At 38.1% G+C, this 19,160-nt stretch overlaps 1 protein-coding gene across 1 annotated transcript in view; it reads left to right on the forward strand.

Annotated features, from left to right (window-relative positions):
- Positions 1-18,287, forward strand: part of LOC104684719 — a 21,987-nt gene extending 3,700 nt beyond the window's left edge. Inside the window, exons 3-9 of the mRNA XM_039552249.1 lie at positions 7,981-8,102; positions 9,184-9,322; positions 10,167-10,288; positions 11,982-12,092; positions 15,441-15,547; positions 16,929-17,019; positions 18,065-18,287. Coding sequence (XP_039408183.1) covers positions 7,981-8,102; positions 9,184-9,322; positions 10,167-10,288; positions 11,982-12,092; positions 15,441-15,547; positions 16,929-17,019; positions 18,065-18,181 — 809 coding nt within the window. The 3' untranslated portion in view covers positions 18,182-18,287. The remainder of the gene's footprint in view (positions 1-7,980; positions 8,103-9,183; positions 9,323-10,166; positions 10,289-11,981; positions 12,093-15,440; positions 15,548-16,928; positions 17,020-18,064) is intronic.
- The last annotated feature ends 873 nt before the right edge of the window (positions 18,288-19,160 follow it).

Consider the following 19,160-nt stretch of genomic DNA (forward strand, 5'->3'; position numbering starts at 1 on the left):
TGAGAAATCAAGTTGCACTTTAGGCATCTGCATCTTCGGCATTTGCTTACACTTTGTGTCAAGTGCTGATGCAGTATAGAATTATAGGCAACCATATTTGTTCCCAGGTGTGTCATTTAGAATGCGTGACTTAGTTAAATCATATTTCCCTGATTGCCACATTTGTGGAGGAATTTAGAGCCTATAGGATTTGGTCTCATGCTAATGCTTGTAGAAGTTACCAGTTTCTGAATCTGTTGCTTATGGTGTTTTAAGGAAAAGTATTAATGTTTGTCCAATTCTTGTACTCTCTCGGTGCTGCAGTCTCCCTCTCTAACATACGTTTATGTTTACATAGTAAAAGAGTGGGAATTAGAAAGCTTTTTGGCTATGTGTAAAAACTTTTCATTGTTAAACAATCAAGATATGTTTCATTGCCTCTTTGGGTCATTAACCTGTTCCTGTTTTTCTAATCTCCTTTGTCTGAATGGCTGTGTCCTGCTTTATCTCTAGCTTTCACCCTGATGAGTACAGGACTGGAGTACAAGATCAGTATCTCCCTTACTGGTTTTATTTTCTTGCAGCGTTGAACAGTAAGGGAGGAGAGGCATTTGTCCTGCAGGTCACATTCCTTTAGCCTTTGTGCAGTTTCCTCAGAGATGCAAATATTTTATGTGATGTCCCCAGCACAGCACTCTTGATGATACTTCTCTTCGATTGTTTCTCTGAGCTACTTCTGTGGCTGCATACTGGCAGTAACTTTTACTGTGGCTCTTTTTTCCCCCTCAGAATTGTTGCATTTGAGTAATTATACTGCCCATTTTAATACCTAGATAGTCCTGTGATAATTAATACTAGTTGGACTGAGGATAGTGAGGAGCTGGTAGAGGTTTCTGCTGCTGTACCCTGAATACAGCTAGGGAATATGGTGTTCTCTCTGTGCAGAGAAAAGACTGTTTTATGGAAGATGTAAAATTACCAGATCTCTTTGCCACATGGAAATAAAAGCCTAGTCTTTGGTGATATAGACATAGGAAAGAAACAAGCCTCTGATGAACAAAAGAAAAAAAAAGTGGTAGGGATGGAGAGATAATATTCTGAATGAAAACTAGGATAGGATAAATGGAAACAAAAATGGTATCCCCACAGACAAACTGTTTTTCTGTGGTGTATCAGTTCCCCACCTCGTCCTCCTGAATCCCATTCCTGTTTCTGTCAAGATGTTGAGCTTATAGTTTTACCTCCAGCTGAGGAGAACTGGGCATGATTCCAGTGTTAGCTGTAGTCAGGCTTTTTTCCTTCATCACGCCGCTCTCTGAATTAAAGTGTACATGCATCCTTAAAGTCCTGCATAAAGTGGTTGACCTTTAGGATTAGTGTTGTTGCAAAGACAGCCTTATTTATTGGTTAGTTGGTGTTTTCTGACTCGCACACTGAATGCATGAAACGTTATTGAGAAACTTCCGTAGAAGAGGCAAATTTATTTATAGTAAAGCCGGTTATCTTACCTGAAGTAAAGCCTTACATATTTTGAACTGAGAGAACACTGAACGTGTTCTCACTGCGATGATTTCTGACTAACCTTCCTTAGTAATTATGGGAATGTAAGTGAATGCAAGATTCTATTCGTTTTTTCTTTGTATGAATGTGGGGATTTTTTGTGTTGAGAATTTTAGACATTCCGAATCTTTATGTGTGATGGAAGAAGACATTACTGTTTTAAAACAGCTGCTTAGCAACACTGCTTGGCTGTTTCACAATCAGCTAGCTCTTCCCACACACTGCAGTGAAATGTACGTCATTTCACGGTGACTTGCATTCCAGCTTTTCTTTTGAGTTAGTCTTAGATCTTAAAGAAAATAAAATAGTAAGAGTTGGAAAAAAGAACAGGAACCTTTGGTGTCTTAACTTTTTTATAATAGGATGATTAATGCTTTAATATCCTTTTGCAATAACCATGTTCCAGAAGTTCCGGCTAAGAAAACCTGGGTGAAGCCCAAGAGCTAATTCAAACCACTTGGGGAAACCCCCCTTATGATTCCCCTCAGTTGGGTCCAGCATTTGTTGTATGTCATGTTCCTACTTGAACCTCCACTGCTGAGATTCTAAAATTTTCAGTAGCAGAAAAGGTTGCATTTGGTAAGAATGAGTGCTGGAGGAGATAACCAGTGAAAGAATTGACCAAGCTATGTGTTTACATGAACAGGAAGACAGGAATCAGGGGAGGTAAATACAGGAATCTGAATCTTGAGTTTGAGATTGAAGTCACCAAACCACTCTACGTACTGGCAACTACTGAACACTTCGGCTGTACTTAGCACTTAAATGTAGATTACAAAGCCTGCCTCTTAGTTAGTGTCAGTGAAGCACAGATACGGTGATAAGACCCTTTATGCTTCTTGTGTTCTGTTCATGGGGTCTAAGATTGAAATATTTTTCCATCAGGGCTAAAACTTACTGTTTCGATACTAACTTAAAAGTTTTTTTTAGCTCATGTAACAGTGTAATAAAACACTGTTACAAACCTATTCTAATCTATGCATTGCCTTAGAAACTTTTAAATCTGAAGCTAAGATTTCGAAGTGATATACTGGTCTGAATTGCTGATTGTTCCTACAGTATTCAAAATATCCAATATCACGAGAATTGCTCAAAATAATAATTGAATAATAATCCTTGCAAATCTCATTACAAATCTTATAATTTAAGGATAAGAAACATATAATTAAGTACAAATTAATTTTTTTCTTGTGGTTTCACTTGTACTGGGAGCAACCAGCTGTTTAAGAGGTTGGAGCACAATTTAGTCTTGTGACTTGAAAGTTGAGGGCAGTCAGTGCTGTAAATTCAGGCTTTTAACAGGCAGTGAGGGAGGAGTATCTTATAAAATTAACCTAACTGATTATGGAGGATGTGCTGCTTTAGGACAGTGTTCTGCATACGGAGAAGAGACTTCTCATCAGACTCTTGGGAGCAGACCAAGTGTGTCCAGAATTTTCTATCATGTATTTTATTATCTAGGCATTAGCATGTTCTCAGACCTGCTAGGTAAAGTTACCAGATGATAATTTTCACAAGACAAGAAGAGGAAACTGGATAAGAAAAGGCTTGATTCTTTTAATGGAATGGAACTAAAGTGGAATGAGTAGCTTTAAAAAGGATGAAAATCTGGGCTTCTGCAATTGGGCAAGTATAGTATGTGCTTTTGTGCATGTGCATGTGAAAAAGCAATTTAGTACAAGGCTTCATATCCAAACTTGTAGAAGTGATTTATTCAAGTAAAATACCCTTTCAGAAGAGATAAAAATAACACTGCATTTCCACATTAACTGGAATGGATTTATTTGTTAAAATTATACCATACCAATTCTTTTCCACTGTTCTGTTTGGTAAACTAAAATGGGTTGTTGCGTATAATGTCATGAATCATCAACTTTGGGAATTGTCATTAATTTCCTTTGTTGTGACAAGTGATACTGGTGCGAGAGAGGTCTCCAGAGTACCAAGTACTTCTAAGTTGTTAGTCACTGAAATTTAATAGTGGTGGGGAAAACTAGTGATTGTTAAACAGGCATGTGACTTACCTTGTTTAAAATTTAACTTTAAAGCTTCTTTCAATTAATCAATGTAAAAGACTTAAACTAACAAAATAAGCTCTCGTTATATTTCTGTTGGGAAAAGCCAGTTACTTTCTACTAGTGGCTATGTGTGCTTTGGGATAGAAATAATATTTAGAGTTCCTGAGGTACTTGATATACTGAGGTCACATATTGCTTCTCAAATGGTTTAGCCAAAAAGGGCGATACTAAAGTTTTAGGGATGTGGTGCTTCCTCCTTGACTGGGTTGTCCAGTATTATGAAAACATGCTGAATTACTAAATTAACCTTGTATTAAGTAACATGGCTGTTAATATTTGCTTTTCTGTGAGTCGGAGAATATATCTAGAAGACCATAAGGTGCTTGCTGTTATGGTTGCCTTTGCTAAATCCTCTTCTTTCTGTAATCTTCTGTTGTCATTTGGAAATCACACATTGCTTGTCTTCAGTCCTGTATTTTGCAGTGCCTGGGTGTTCAGATGTTGGTATAGTGGTGCTCTCTGTCTGGTGTGAAGCTTTGTGATGTTTTCTTAGCTTGTGTAGAAAGGCTGACTAGCACCAGGGTGATAATGAGGCTTTTTGCAATGTGTTAATTAAATTTTATAAATGCATGTTGAGTAAATCCAGTGGAACCGGTTTTTGAAGTAAAATACAAACACTACGCACTCAGACTTCCTCCATAAACAAATGATTGTGATTCATCTTGCAGTGTTTCATGAACTGTACATTGTTTCCTGGTTAGTTGTCTGTTCAATGAACACAGGTTGGCTTGCACACTCTCCATTTCATGTTATATATATTTTATGTATATAACAAGTGCAAAAATGATGTATAAAATAGTTTTCTATTTTTGTTTCCTCTTGAAGATCCCTTGTAAGGTGATACTGAGATTCTCAAGAGTGAACAATTTGTTAAACACAAGGGTGGAGTTGATAAAACTATACCAGCAGAGATGAATATTTTCATATTTGGCACTGGTCTTTCCTACTTGATGGCAATCTACAAATATTTACATACTGCAAAAGTAAATGAGTTATTATGGTAGCTGTTGCTGTTTCTTGCTTTGACAGGAATGAGTCGACTCTCCATGTCAGAGTTCAGTCACAGACTATACACACAGGTGTGGAGTGTTGCGCACACAACTTCTGCTGCAGCTGCCATTTTGTTGTCTCAGATGGAGTCTGTTCAGATGTCCTTCTCCTTTTTGTTTTAGAGCATTAACTGATAGTCAGAAGGGAGCATTTCCATTCATAATTTATTTTTCAGTGTCAGTGTTTCAACAGTTTTTTCATTGGGCTGCATGTGTGTTGTCCTTAGGACCTGTTTTGTACAGAGCATACAAGAACCTGTGTGTGTCCTACTTTGTTTTGCAAGAAGAGATCAGAGGGCCCCATGCAAGATGGTCAGTGTTGTGACAGGTAGCATACAGATAGAACTCAAGGCAGGGAAGGGATATTCTGGATTAGAGGAAGACGGATGTGCTGCCTGTCTTCCCACTGAAGGTGTGTGTTTCTCTACTATGGAGCTGGAACACTGAATAGTCTGGAGAGCTGTCAGTCACTAATGTTGGCCAGGAAAGGTCACCCAGGCCATGAGGAAGCAGATCCTATTGATGCACTAGATCTGTGAGGAAGAGAGCTGAAGTTCTGTATTTGCAGTGTGATGTGGCTGGCCTGGTGGTCTAGGAACACTTCCTGCGTTTCATTAAATGCTGTATATGAATTTGATACTCTTAACAGGCACTATAACAGCTGGATGAGCTCTCTTGCATAGTAATAGTATTGTTTTAAAGCAAATGCCAGATGTAGAGGCTTATTGCCCACAGGCACTGATCTGTTCAGCTGCTAATATCAGCTTTCTAGTCTCTTGTTCTGTCTCTAGCATGATTTTTCCCCTTGCTTCCTCAGATGTTATCCACCTCAGCAAATTGGCACCTTGGCACTCTTGAGGGCATGTCGTGGTGCTGATAGTCCCAGTTAAGGTACTTAGATTTCCCCACCTTCTTTTCCCATAATATCTGGGTTTATTCTGTGCTGTATCACATCCATAGAAATCTTCCCGGAGCTGATCGGAAAAATCACTCACTGCTGCTGGGATGTTCACAACAAATCTACAAATTGTTGGATGGACTGTGAGTTTAACAGGATGGGTGCTCATTAGAGGTTTCAAATTAAAATGCTGACAAGCTGGAGCTGCTACATTGCACCTGTTGTGTTGGTGTTGCTGCTGTTGCAGCTGCCTCTATCCCTCCTGTGTTCCTCACTGCAAAGTCTGCATCTCTTTAGGAGCTGAGGTTCTGGAGAACGCAACTGTGAGCACTTTGGAGCAGTGAATTGTCTTCCTGAAGTATAACAACTACCAATGGCAATGGCCCATCAGGGCCTTGGAGCATTACTGCTATGCATTTAATAAATTATAAACCAAATACATCTTAAGGGAATACGGATAATTTAAAGTTTCTGCTGCTTACTACACAGCAGTAGTAAGGGGGATTCAGGATTATCTGTTCAAGTCCATTTTGGGATGGGTTGAAAGAACCATTTACATTTGCACTGTTAAGAGGAGAGCATTTTGCACCAATAAATGATGGTTTCTTTAATCATACTGTTCTCACTACAGTGCTTAAGCAAAAAGCATTTCAGAAGCATTTAAAAGGTTAGCAGGTTTCTGTTTTCTATATTAGCCTTGAAATTTCTCACTCTTTCTAGCATTTCCCATGATCCACAGGAAAGATTAAATATATTAGCATGGAGAAACTTGTAGTGTATGCTGTAGATTTATTTTGAGCGTGTTTGCCATCAAGCTTTTCTGTACTAATGTTGCCACCTGGAACAGCAATGCTAGCAAACACTGCTTTTTTTAAAAACACTTGTAAAAGCTGTCAGATTTTCTTTTTGTGAGTGATGCATGTACATGAAAAAGCCCAGTTGCTGCCCAACATGTTGGCAGTCTAAATAAAACAAGAAACAAAACAGAAGGGGTGGGGAAGAGAGGACATACATGTCTGTTTTTAGATGTGACTTAATAGATGGGTTTGGTGTATTTTTTCAGGATTAGATTAGTGATTGCTTTTTGGTGGTAGCGGTTGTTGTCTTTTACAGGTATGTAGCTTTGATCTGAGATGAGCCTTTGTTTAGATCCAGTTCAACATCCTCAAAGCAGTGGGATGTCCAGACAAAAAGGAATTTCATCTAGTCCTTTTGAGGAAACCATAGCAGGAAAAGCTGCTGAATGCCAGTTAGGAACATCATACTCTCAAGGTGAAATTGGGGGGGTGTAAGCAGGATATTGGCTGCAAGATGTGAAGTCTGGTAAGTGCAAGTAAACCTTTGGCTGGCGTGTCTGGCACTCAATACTGCAGGCCATAAAGGATGAGAGAGTCCAGAAGATCCAAAGGGAAGTGTTGAGAATGATCATACTCTAGGAGAAAAAAAATCAGGAAGGGTCTGGATAGGCAAATCTCGTTTTTTCTTGGAAAGAAGACTGATGTGATGCACGATAAGTCTTCAGGGAAGTAAATAGTTACTATATAATGGAAAGGAATAAGTAGTGGCAGAGGAAGTCTAAATCAGTAATTACGAAGAGTATTCCTTTCTAATATTAAGGGTAGTCAAACACTGAAATAGATGGCTAAGGGTGGTTATAGAGTCTCCAGGATTAACAATCATTTTTAAAAGAACAGTTTGGAGAAGTAATGACAGTATTGATTGAGCCTTGGAAGAAGAAAGGATTAGTGACTTGACATGGCTTCCTTCTCAATCTTTTTTCTAGATGTCTTTTAAAAAAATGTGCTAAAGTAATGCAGGAATATCCTGGAAAAATAGCAAAAATTTACAGTTTGGCTTTGCAAAAATGTGTTGGTTTACATCCATTCCTATTTTCCTTCCCACTTGAAATATTTTGATAGGTTAGGTAATGTAAAATATATTGTGAGTTGAACTGTTGAACTGTGCATTAGCCCCGATTTTTTTGTAAATTTATTAGAAAGATCATATGTATAAAAAGAAACTTGTATTAAAAAAAAAGAGCCTGCATTCGGGCAACTATCGAGTTTTGTCATTTCTCCAATAGTTCAAAAACATCTTTGATGTTTTTTATATCTTAAGCTGAAACAGTATCACTTTGGTGGCAGCCCAGACCATCATATGTGAGTTATAAATTTATAAATATGAAAATAATTTGAGATTTCAGAAAAGCAGTGCATTTATTTTACATGGCAAAGTTATTACAATCCAAAACTGTCATTGGCTGGAAAAGCTAACAAAGGCTGAAAAATGCATTCAAATAAAAAACTTTATCCATCTGGTGTTGTTTATGTCTTGCAACTGTATTGTACTGGTCATCACTTAGTCCACGTGATCTGCATGTGATTGTTCAGGGGGTTTTTTTTGTCTTGATTTATAGATGACTTTGATGAGTTTGTGGTGAGTAACAGCGATGTTGTGCTCAGAAATATCGCTGAAGATTTGCGGAATCGTTTACCCGTTGAGGCAATGTTCACTTCGGAACATCAAGCTGTTCAGAAAGTAAGCTAACTGTTACGGTCTGCTTTTGCTGAACCACATCATTTATTCTGATTTCATTTTTAGCAGTAGTTCATAATAGAGAATGAGCATGGATTGAAGTGTAGGAAATCTCAGTTTGGTTCTCAGGTCTGTTGCTCTGTGTTTGCATGACTCCAGGGAAGTTTCTTCATAGTTCTTAATACTTTGATCATGAGTTATTTGGCATAGCTTTAATTCTGTGTGGTATGGCACCTGTCACAGTGATTCTTTAATGCTAGCTCCATAATAGGCTCTAACAGCCCCCTTAAAGGCAACAAGAACCCAGGGCCAGTGTTTTGCTGTTGCCATAATGTGGGCAGCCCAGAGATGATAATCCAGCTCTTTTCAGATTCTGATGTCTCAGAAAGAAGTGGGCTGTGAGTCCTGTGGGAGGGGAGTGCACCTTTTCTACTTGAGCTGTCAGTATACAAGGAAAGTTAATGCATTCCCCAGAAAAGTGGTGTATGGCTCTTCAATGGGAAAAGTGGATTGGCCACATGCAGCAAGCCTGGAAAAGGGAGGAAAGATGAGTAGGAGGATGAAGATCATATCCCTTGAAATGATGAGAAGGCAAGCATCCCACCTGGTGTACTTTTGATTGAAAGTGACACTCATGTTAATCAGGGGTGCTTCTAGGTAGAGGCATAAGGCATGATGTTAAAAATAGTCAGTTGAGGCTGAGAAGCAAATTGACCTTTCTCCTAAATTTAAGTTACATTCTCCTCATTAAAAGAAGAGGAAAAGCTTCCTTTACCGTGTATCTTCTCTATAGCCAAGCAAGCACTAAGGAGACAAAACTCACATCGGGCCCCTGCTCAGGTATCAAAACTAGCTTGCTTTCATTTGTCGACTGTCACGTACTGATTATTTTAGTGGAATTTGATGACCCAGTTTACATGTAGGATTTCTGTTGTTTAATTTTTTTTTGTAATTGTTGCATAGGGAAAAACATGGATCTCTGAGATTTAGGAAAGGTAGGATGGTGGGACAGTTAACATGTGACAGTGTAAATGAAATTAAGAGACTTGGTTATGCCTTTCTAAGGTTTTATTCCTCTTCTCAGATACACCAGCATCCACTGCCCATGATTCATGTTGATGCATTCCTTTATGATGATGATGTTGTTGATTCATTGTGTGAGGAGGGGAAAATGAGTAGGAGCTACTGCACAGAGTGTGGCTCATACAAAACTGCATCTTTAGGTAAGTGTTCTTTTGGGAACAAGAGAAACAAATTGAGTTTAATTAAACTGGTTTGTGCAGTGACTCAGCTGGACAAGACAACATCCAGCTGATGGAGGACTCTGTCCAGACTGGTGCAATACACAGGCCAGAATTATTTCCCATAACCAGTGGAAGGAGCCTCCTACACATGTAAGTTGAATTAATTTGCAGTGTATGAGTGACGGTTGTTGCCCACAAAAACTGAGCAGGTAAGAGGCAGGCTATGTACCCCTGGAGAGGAAGACAACACTGTAGGAGTCCATGCAGTAGCCTCAGTCTCCTCTCACATGCTGAAAAACAGTAGAAAACACCATCTGTCTTAAAGCTTTTGTGTGGTGTGGTACAGATCAGTGCTGTTGCCAGTATAGCACAGCCACTGAAGGAATGGTTTATATGGAGAACATTTCATTCATTAAAACCTTAGAGCTGAAATTAAAGCTATTAAGGTGTCTGCCCATAAAACGTTATGCACAAATTGTATTGAGCCTTGGATACCACATTTCCTTTTTCAGTTGAACAGTTCCCAGTTACTTTGTTTTGTATTCTCTAACATATGTTACTGTGCAGAAAAAGGTAATTCAGTTTCATGAAGGATTTCAAAATTCTCCATGTAAGGCAAAGAATCCCCAGACTTGGGACAGATTGCTTGGCAGATTACCTCTGATCTGCAAACCCTGGTGTTCCAGGGTGCCCAGCGCTAGTGCAGGCAGGAAACCATACAAGTTTTCAGTGAAGATAATTCTTTGGGTTACTATTTCAATAGTTAATTACACTGTAGTTAGTACTGCCCACCCAACACCTTTGTTCTGTTCTTATTTCCCAGAGTTTATTTCGCATTCCTTTTCCCTCATGGAACTGAAGTTTCTTTATCAACATGTACTGCCTGACCTGACAGGAAAGGTAGTGGTTGACGTTGGCTCCAGGCTTGGTGCAGTGCTATTTGCGGTAACTTCCAGCACAGGAATTCATATTTTATTACTGTGACAAACATTTTCCCTCTTTTCTGACTGCCTACTCTCATTACTCAATCTTGGATGGGTCATTCTGAGAGGCACCTCTGATCTGACTCTCTGAATAGTGTAAGGTGCTGTTTACTAGCGATTTCAGTTCTTCCGCTGTTCCTCACAAGAGGGAACACAAATGATCTTGCTTATGGAGAGGAAAACTGTGTTGTCCAACAGAGTAGCATATTGCTGTCACACATGCTGCTCTTTTACTCGTTCCTGCTGTCTCTTTCATAAGTAAGTTTGTCCTCTTATGTCTTGACCATGCCTATATATAGATTAGTTATGTTAAATTCCTTTATGAAGCTGACAAACTGTTAAATTACACAAAGGAAGACTTTGATATGAATTTGTCTCCAAAAACATATTGTCCTGCTCTGCGTTTTAAAATGCACATAAAATACTTCATCGAGAAACTTGAGTGCAATTTTGATTGCTTTTGGCATGGCTGGTGCAACATATGGCCAACAGCAATGCAAAACACACATTACTATTTTCTTTAAAAAGTCAATGGCTGTTTAGGGCTCAATCTTGGAAACACTTGAGCATGTGATTTTACTCATTTGAATAGTCTAATTTTGGGATTACTCAAATGAGGAAAGTTACTCCCATTTGTAAATATTTGCAGCATTGGGTCCTTAAATGGTAACACTTTTGCTAGGCTGAATTTGTTTTGAAGTATTTAAATGCTTGTATTATTACAGTAGAAGGTACTCTCAAAGCACTCTTTCAAAAAAGGGTTCTGCTTTGTAACATGTCCTTGCCTTGGAGGAGGGGTGACTTCACCTTCACAGGTTGCTTTTCTACTCTCTGAGTTGAATGGTTTCAGAAAACTTAATAATGAAGCTGTAATACATGTGTATCTCAGATATTCTGTATCTTCAGCAGTTTGCCTTTGCCATTGTTGGCAAGGTGTAACTGTGCTCAGTGGAGACAGTGGTACTTAAAGCAGTATCTTTGCTCGGGCCCTGTATGCTCAAGTATTTGTACTTCTCTGACGTTTCGAACAACTTCTCAAAATCTTAGTCCAAACTGAACTGGTTTTTGGGCTTAAGATTAAGGCATAGTTTAGCTTTTTTTTGCTCATGTACCTGTATGAAGCATCTGAAAATGTCAGTAATACAGTAACTTAGAGGTGCTGATATAGACTTGGTATCAAAATATCCCACTATATTATTGGTACATTGTCCTCCATTTTCACTCACTTTGACTATGTTATGTCTCCTGGTTTTGTTCTTTTCTCTTGATACTTTCTTCAATTCTCCCAAGAAACAAAAATTACATTTAGTCTTTTCCCTTCACACTATTTTCATAACTTGTTTGGTACACCTTTTTTTTTTCCTAGACTATTTTCCGTATGTTTTGCAACTGAAGTGAACTTGGAGCTTTCCTTCTTGTCTTTTTGACATGTCATTTCGGATCTCTTACTAAAATTCATGCGACATAAGTGGGAATTGCCAGATCAGGGGCTTAGCTCTGAAAAATATGTCACATCCACTGAAAGGCATTTCTCAACTCGCTATTTTAAAATTTTTTTAAATCTTAACTTGTGTTTTATTCTCTTCTTTTTAAATTAAAAATTTGAACTTGTTTAAAAGGCATCACAGTTACTAAATTTCCTTTTCCTAATGTAGGGTTATCTTTATAGCTCAGCTTCCCAGCTGCACGGAGTAGAAATGAATGCAGACTTTTGCCAGTTGCAAGAAATGATGATTACAAAGTACGAGTTCATTGACAGAATAAAGGTAACTAAATATATGTTTTAGTTTATGTATTTTTAACCACTGTGTACAAGGTATCTGGCTTAAGTGAGTGGCTGGTAAATCAGCATTCTGAAAAGTTTCTGCCTTTGCTTGTTTTGATCCTATACAAAGGCTTTGCATTAGGAAAAAAGAAATCTTATAGCAGAGAGGAAGAGGGAAATTATCAAAATATGAATCACTTAGCCTTTTTCCTGACTGGACTTTCCCATTGGCTCACACAAAACAGATATATCTTAGCTGATTCTCCCAGTAAAATCAATGAAATCATTGCCACTCACTTCTGTGAAACTGAGTGTATAAAGAATTTCTGTCATGAATACAAAAGTATATGTCTGTGATTCACTTTTGTTAGCAGAAAGATGTTTGTAGGATTCGCAAATTTGCATCTAAGGACTCCTAAAGGACTTAGAATTATCAGTATTTCCTTCCATAGAATGTCTGTGTATATGTACCTTCCACAAACAAAATGGGTTTCAAACAAAGTGCTATCATTATGGGAACCATTTCCCTAGTTTCATTATGGGAATAGCTACTAATATTTTAAAGAGGAAAAAAAAATTCCTTTCTGGACAATACCCATTATTTTGTTACCAGCAAAAATTGGTAAATAGAATATGCTGGGTAAAATACTGGCTTTAATTCTGTGTTGTATGCATGTGCTCTTGAATGAAGTCACACAAACTGCTGAGTATAGTAATTTCTTTGGAATTAAGGTAACCCAATTTTAAACTAGAAAGAAACAATAAACATAAAATATTTAACACAGGGTAAGCAGTATCATTGGGTTGCTCAATTCAATCGCAGTTGCTGACAGTTTATCCATAACCTTTGGGTTTTGCATATGTTTTGTGTTCATAACACTTCATTGTGATGAAACTGAAAGTGCAGTTAGGAACTCTGTCATGTTAATTCAGTGGAGCTGGAGATCTGTAAGCATGCTTTTCAGCCTTGTGTATTTTTTTATTATAAACTTTTATGGTTTTTCTTCACACCTTGTAATTCTGCTGAAGTATTAATTTTGGAGCATAAAGATAAGATAATAGGTTTTCAAAGCAGTGCCTGAGGACTTAGCTATTTGAGTCTCATTAAATGCTAATTTAGTCATGTGACTCCTGTTATCACACTGCTTTGAACATTTAAATCTTAGATTTTTATTTCACCCCCAAATGAATCCTCTCTAGAGGTACATATCAGCTTGAAAAATTGTGAGAATCCATTTGCTGGTCATAATTCATGACACAAATTTGAAAAACTTTTAAGAGACTCTTCTTAAATAGAGATTGTTTTTCTCAAGATATTCTGAATTTTTATTAGAATACGTTCCTAAAGGATAGCAAAGTGAAATGATATTTTTAGTGGCTCTGAGTGATCCTTGTGTTTCTTTGATCAACACTTGGTTTGTTAAAGTACATAGAAGGTTGCTCAGCATCTTTTGCCATTTGAGGAAACAAATACTGGGAGGAAAGTAAACAGTTCAACAGATCTTAGGAAACTTGTGACCTCAATTCAGAAATTGCCTGTAATCATGAAAGGCTTGGTGTGTATTCCATTGGACGACAGGGCAGTTTTAAAATCAGTTGCTGCCTCCTCTGTTGTGCCAGCACACAGCCAAGCAGATCAGAGAACTGGTTGAGCTGAAACTGGACCCAGCAATATTGGAGTTTTGACTAGAGCAGTACCTGGGTCTGGCTCACTGTACAACCATACATGCTTATGTGGTCCCTAATTCCCTAACAGGAATGAGGATGTATTTGGAGAGAATGAGGTGCTTAGGTCACTTTGGTCAGTATGCTCACCCACTCTGTAAATGCAGAGTAATTTTAGGTCAAGTCTTAAGTATCATTCAAGGCAAGGAAACATCAACTTACGGTCAAAGTTTGCCTATAGTTCAAGCATCTCTCTGAACTGTGGCCTAAAATATTAGGACTGCCATTAGTATCCTATCCCGTGCATGGGGTTATTCCTCCCCCAGTGCAGGACCCTGCACTTGCCTTTGCTGAATTTCAGAAGGTTCCTCTCTGCCCATCCCTCCAGCCTGTCAAGGCCCTTCTGAAGGGCTGCACAGTTCTCTGGGGTATTGGCCACACCTCCCAGCTTCCTGTCCTCAGTGAACTTGCTGAGGAGGCATCTCCCCTTCATCCAAGTCATTCATGGATAAGTTAAACAATACTGGACCCAGTATTGAGCCTCAGGGGACACCAGTAGTGACAGGCCTCCAACTAGACCCTGTGCCACTGGTTATGACCCTCTGGGATCTGCTGTTCAGCCAGTTCTCAATCCACCTCACTGTGCACTCATCCAGTCCTCACACCCTGAGTCTGCCTGTGAGGATGTTGTGAGAAACAGTGTCAGAGGCCTTGCTGAAATCAACGTAGACAAAATCCACTGATCTGCCCTCATCCATCCAGGCAGTTGGTTCATCACAGAAGTCAGTCAGGTTGGTCAAACATGATTTACCTTTAGTGAATTCATGCTGACTAGCACTTACCCCTTCAAAAGATATTCCAATTTACATTTCTCATCAGATTTGGGATACAGAATAATAGAATATCCTGAGTTGAAAAAGACCCATATAGATCATCAAGTCAGACTGATAGATTTTTCTGTCTTTAAGAGGAAATCAAACACATCAGAGTGTTAATGAGCATCCATGTTCTCCCATCTCACTTGTTTTGAAAAATGACATGATGTGCTAATATCCTTTTTGGTAGGTGAAGTTAGATGAAATCAAAACAGCTCCTCCTGTGCTGACTGGAGAGGAAGTTGTTTAGTAAGATCCTCCAGTGCTGCTGAGCATCCTGCCTTTCCAGCATTCCCAGTCCCAATATGCATTGTGAGAATTCAGCTGTCAAATCTGGGTCCTTTATGTCTTTTCTAGCTATAATCCTTCAGTAACCCACTGACCCTGTGAGATACCTTTTAATATCCTCAAAATAGCTTCAACTAGCTTAACATCTTTCCTGAAATCACTGGACATTTGTTATAAAATATAGGTAAGTGGAATGTAACAGCCATCACATACATCATCTCCTCTTTTATGGCACACAGTTCTAAACCAAAATTAAGATGTACTTTATTTTACTTAACATAATGGATTGAGTATTTTATTTAGAAGAGTTAAATCTGATTTTGGGGTTTTTTTTTTGTTTTTGAAAGGTTATTATGGTTTTGTATGTCAGTTTTATCTCCTGGGGAGCCGGTGAAATACCTGGTTTTGTGGCTGGTTCAAAAGGGTGGTAGCAGGTGCTGTATTAGGCTGACAGGCTTCATGACTGCTTGAAGGCTGTATTTGTCTCTTAATTTATGCCTTGGGAAATTTTTCTCCTTCAGGTGGTTCATGCAGACATCTGTACTCAGCCCTCACTTCTGCAGAAGGCTGATGTTGTTGTAATGAATAATGTCTTTGAATATTTTCTTGACAGACAGGAACAGGCCAGGTAAGCTCTGTGTCCAAACAAGTTACCTATTTCTTTGGGAGTGTGTGTGTAACCTTGTGAATTATGGAAAACCTTAAGGTTGTGCTTTTTGAAGGCACATACATAATTTATATAAGGAAATTGTTTCAGACTGCCTACTTTTAATTGTTACACTTAACTGCTAAGGTGTTCTGGCAGTTGCTTATTGTTAAACCCACTAAGCCCTGCTGCTTTGTTTACCCAAACCTTGGCTTGAATCCTTGCACTGATATGGTAAAATAGTATCTTGCTGCTAAAGAATCTGAAATTTTTTTTTTGTATCAGCATAAAGCTCAATCTTCAGAAGTAAGATGGGTCACTGACTTGCAGATGTCAGAGCTGTAATATATGCAGACTACAAAGCATGGTTATTAATTATATTTCTAATAGATACTCATAAGGATGTGGTAGCAAACAAACATGTGGCTAAGGTTCTCTTTCAGGTACAAGACACTCACAGATGAGCTTTTGCTAATCCAGCAGCATCCATTTAAAATGTAAATAACTTGATCATCTGAAGTTTAGAATGGGCAGTCAAAAAGAAGGAGTACCTGTGTCTCCACTTGGTCCCAGCCAAGTCTGACATTTTGTACCAATTTCAGCTAAGGCTTGCCCTGCTGCCCTGGATACCAGATGGTAATGCCAACCAGAGAGGCAAAGAGTGGATGGGTGAAGGATAGTGGGTGTTTCAAAATGCCAAGAGATATGTTTCCAGGCACATGACTAAGAATTCATTTGATTCTGTCTTAACTTGGGGATAGTGGTTTAGTGTTGCATTAGTAGCATGAAGACAAATGACATTTGAAGAATGCTGGAAATTAAATTCTTTTTAGTCTGAATTACCATAGTGTGAAAAATTATCTTACTTGCAAAATCAAAAAAAAAGGAGTGCTGGGGGCTATATTTAAATACTCTGATTACTAATGTCTTAAGAGAAGTACTTTGTCACGACTGTACACGAGGTATGTATGTTGTTGTGAAGCTTAATAAAAGACTGCACTTCAGGACTGGATTTTCTTCAAACCCAAAGATTTAAAGGGACTAAATGTCAGTGTTTAACCCTTGTTCAAAGTGAAAGTCTTGACAATACCAAATGATATGCATGTATGTATGAGAAATAAAAAGTTACAAAATCTAACATTTTAAGACCGTATATTCCCTGTGTTTTTAATACAAAGCTTGGTTTTATTCCTGCAAATACATTTGCTTAGATATTAATAATGACTGATAAGCATGTATTGCAAATCTTTAAGCTTACTCTACCTCTGGCCAAAAAACTAAATAAAGTGTTAGATTCATTGTATATCAAATATGGGTGGTTTTTCCCCAAAAAACTGGTCATCTACCTTTAAATATGTTTCAGAGCTTGGGAATTTATTGCCTGTAATGTAAGGAAAAGAGGGTCCCTGTTAGTGACAGTTCCAAGTCTTGAAGAATCACTTTCAAAGCTCCAGGTAAGTTCCCTCAGCCAGTTTTAGCTGACACACTTCGTTATTTTCTATCAAAGTGGCATCTCTGTAGCTGAAGTTAGCTGCTTGCCAGTATTACTGTAAGGAAGGATATACAATTTTGTGCAGAGATTAAAAGGTGTAAGACTCTGGACTCTGTTTTGACCACCAACACATCTTCCTGTGCTTCGATTGTCCTCATGTGAAAATGAAAATCCCAGCCTGTATCAGTAGTCTGCATGAATCATTGTATTATCATGTGTATTAATATGCCAGTAGGAGCTTTTGGAAGTACAGATTAGTGAGAGATGTGGTCTCCCAGCTAGCCATGTGACTACCATCAGGCATCCTGAATCAGTTACATAGCTTTAAATGGCAGTTGGAAACAACAACAGTGCCGTCTTTCATTGGTAGATCATGTATGTGATACCTAGTCAAATTATGTGGTCTAGCTTTAGTTAGGAAACAAAACACTGATCAGATGTGACAAGGTTGTGTATAAAGTGACTTGCTCGCCACAGTAGTTAGTTAGTTTTAGAGAAATTGAATTACTTGTTGCCTGTATGCTCATGGGTGAAGTAGATCCTCAGACCCAAGAGCAGCAATGGTGTCATTTGAACTTTTCTTGGAGCAGGCTGTAGTCACACAGCAGCTGACAAGCCCTTTGTAGCCTTAATACAATACTCCCTGGGTGTAAAACAAGAAAATACCTGCAATTCTTCCATGGTACTGTTAGCTGCTCCCTCAGCACATCTGTCAGAGTGTTGCTCTCTGATCAGGATGCTTGAGGCTTACACAAATGCATACAGAAAGGCAGTTGGAATATGCTAACAAAATATCTAGACTATTGACTGAGATAATTTTTAAAGTTATCTTTGTTATCTCCTATTTGAATTAAAATGGCTTTTCCAGAAATTAATTTATCATTGCCATATAATTTAGAATGACTAATCTCATATTATGTCTTGCCTTCTTAATGTTGTATTGACCTTGAAACTCCTGCTGTTTTTAAACATGGTGTTGATTTAAGGCTCTGCTTTCATTGTTTCAGACAGATGTACAGCTCAGTCAATGGGTCGAAGAGGTGCAGCTGAACTATGATGTGTATATGGAAAAGGATGTTGACAGAGAAGCACTTGAACAGATACATTTATACAAGATTCTCTAGTACCTGGAAAAATTTACTAGTATCCTTATCATATATATTTTGGGCCTAAAATGAATTTGGATTGATTTGTATGAATAAATCAGGTCAAAATTCATATTGTGATTAATTTGACTCGTGTGTAGTTTTTAATTAAAAGGAGTCTTTTGAAACAGGTTTTCTTACAGAGGCATTTTGTCTCAACAGGGTATTTTGACTTTTAACTAGGAGATATCCTCATGGTTTATTTTTTTCAGAAATGTTAAAATGAATGTCTACATAGTAATGCTAAAAGAATTTTCGGCCAGTAGCATTGTGTACTGCCAATGTTTGCTAAATATATCAAACCTAAGAATAGTGAATCCTTATTAATGTGAATGATAAGAATGCATTTAGCATAATGTTAAAAGATTAGTGCTGTTCCATTTTGCTCTAAACCATTTATTATTATCAGTAATAACATTTATTATTAACAGTATTATCTTTGGTGTTCCTCCTATGGAATTTGTAGGTTTTTTTCCCAGGGTCTGCTTGATAACCAGATTATCTACTGGCATATGTTATGAGAGAGGCAAGTTCATCCATTTAGTTAGTTGTCCTTAAAGTGGGTATTAATATAAAATACTGGAGGACACCAAGGAGCCATTGAGAATTAATACAGCAAGTCCGGGATGATGGAACTCTTTTCCACCTTCTGCTGCAGATGGTAGGAAGTGTAATAAGGGGTTAAGAAGCTGAAAATTCTGAACAGGTGTCACGGCTTAGCAGAGGCTTGGTGGTGGCGTAAAACATTGGAAATTTGTAACAGAGCCTCCTCAGAGAGAAAATATCCACATACGCCCACCACATTTATATTTAGATTTTACGTTCTAAGGATGTAAAGCTTTTAGTCAGCTGAAGTATGTTTCGGGTTTTAGCAAACATTAACAATCCCAAGTGCAAAAATATTAACTTCAGGAGTTTTGGACTAAGTGTGTTGTGAATTTAGAAGCGTTGTTAAAAA

This window comes from Corvus cornix, chromosome 5, assembly GCF_000738735.6.
Source record: "Corvus cornix cornix isolate S_Up_H32 chromosome 5, ASM73873v5, whole genome shotgun sequence".
Lineage (NCBI taxonomy): Eukaryota > Metazoa > Chordata > Aves > Passeriformes > Corvidae > Corvus > Corvus cornix.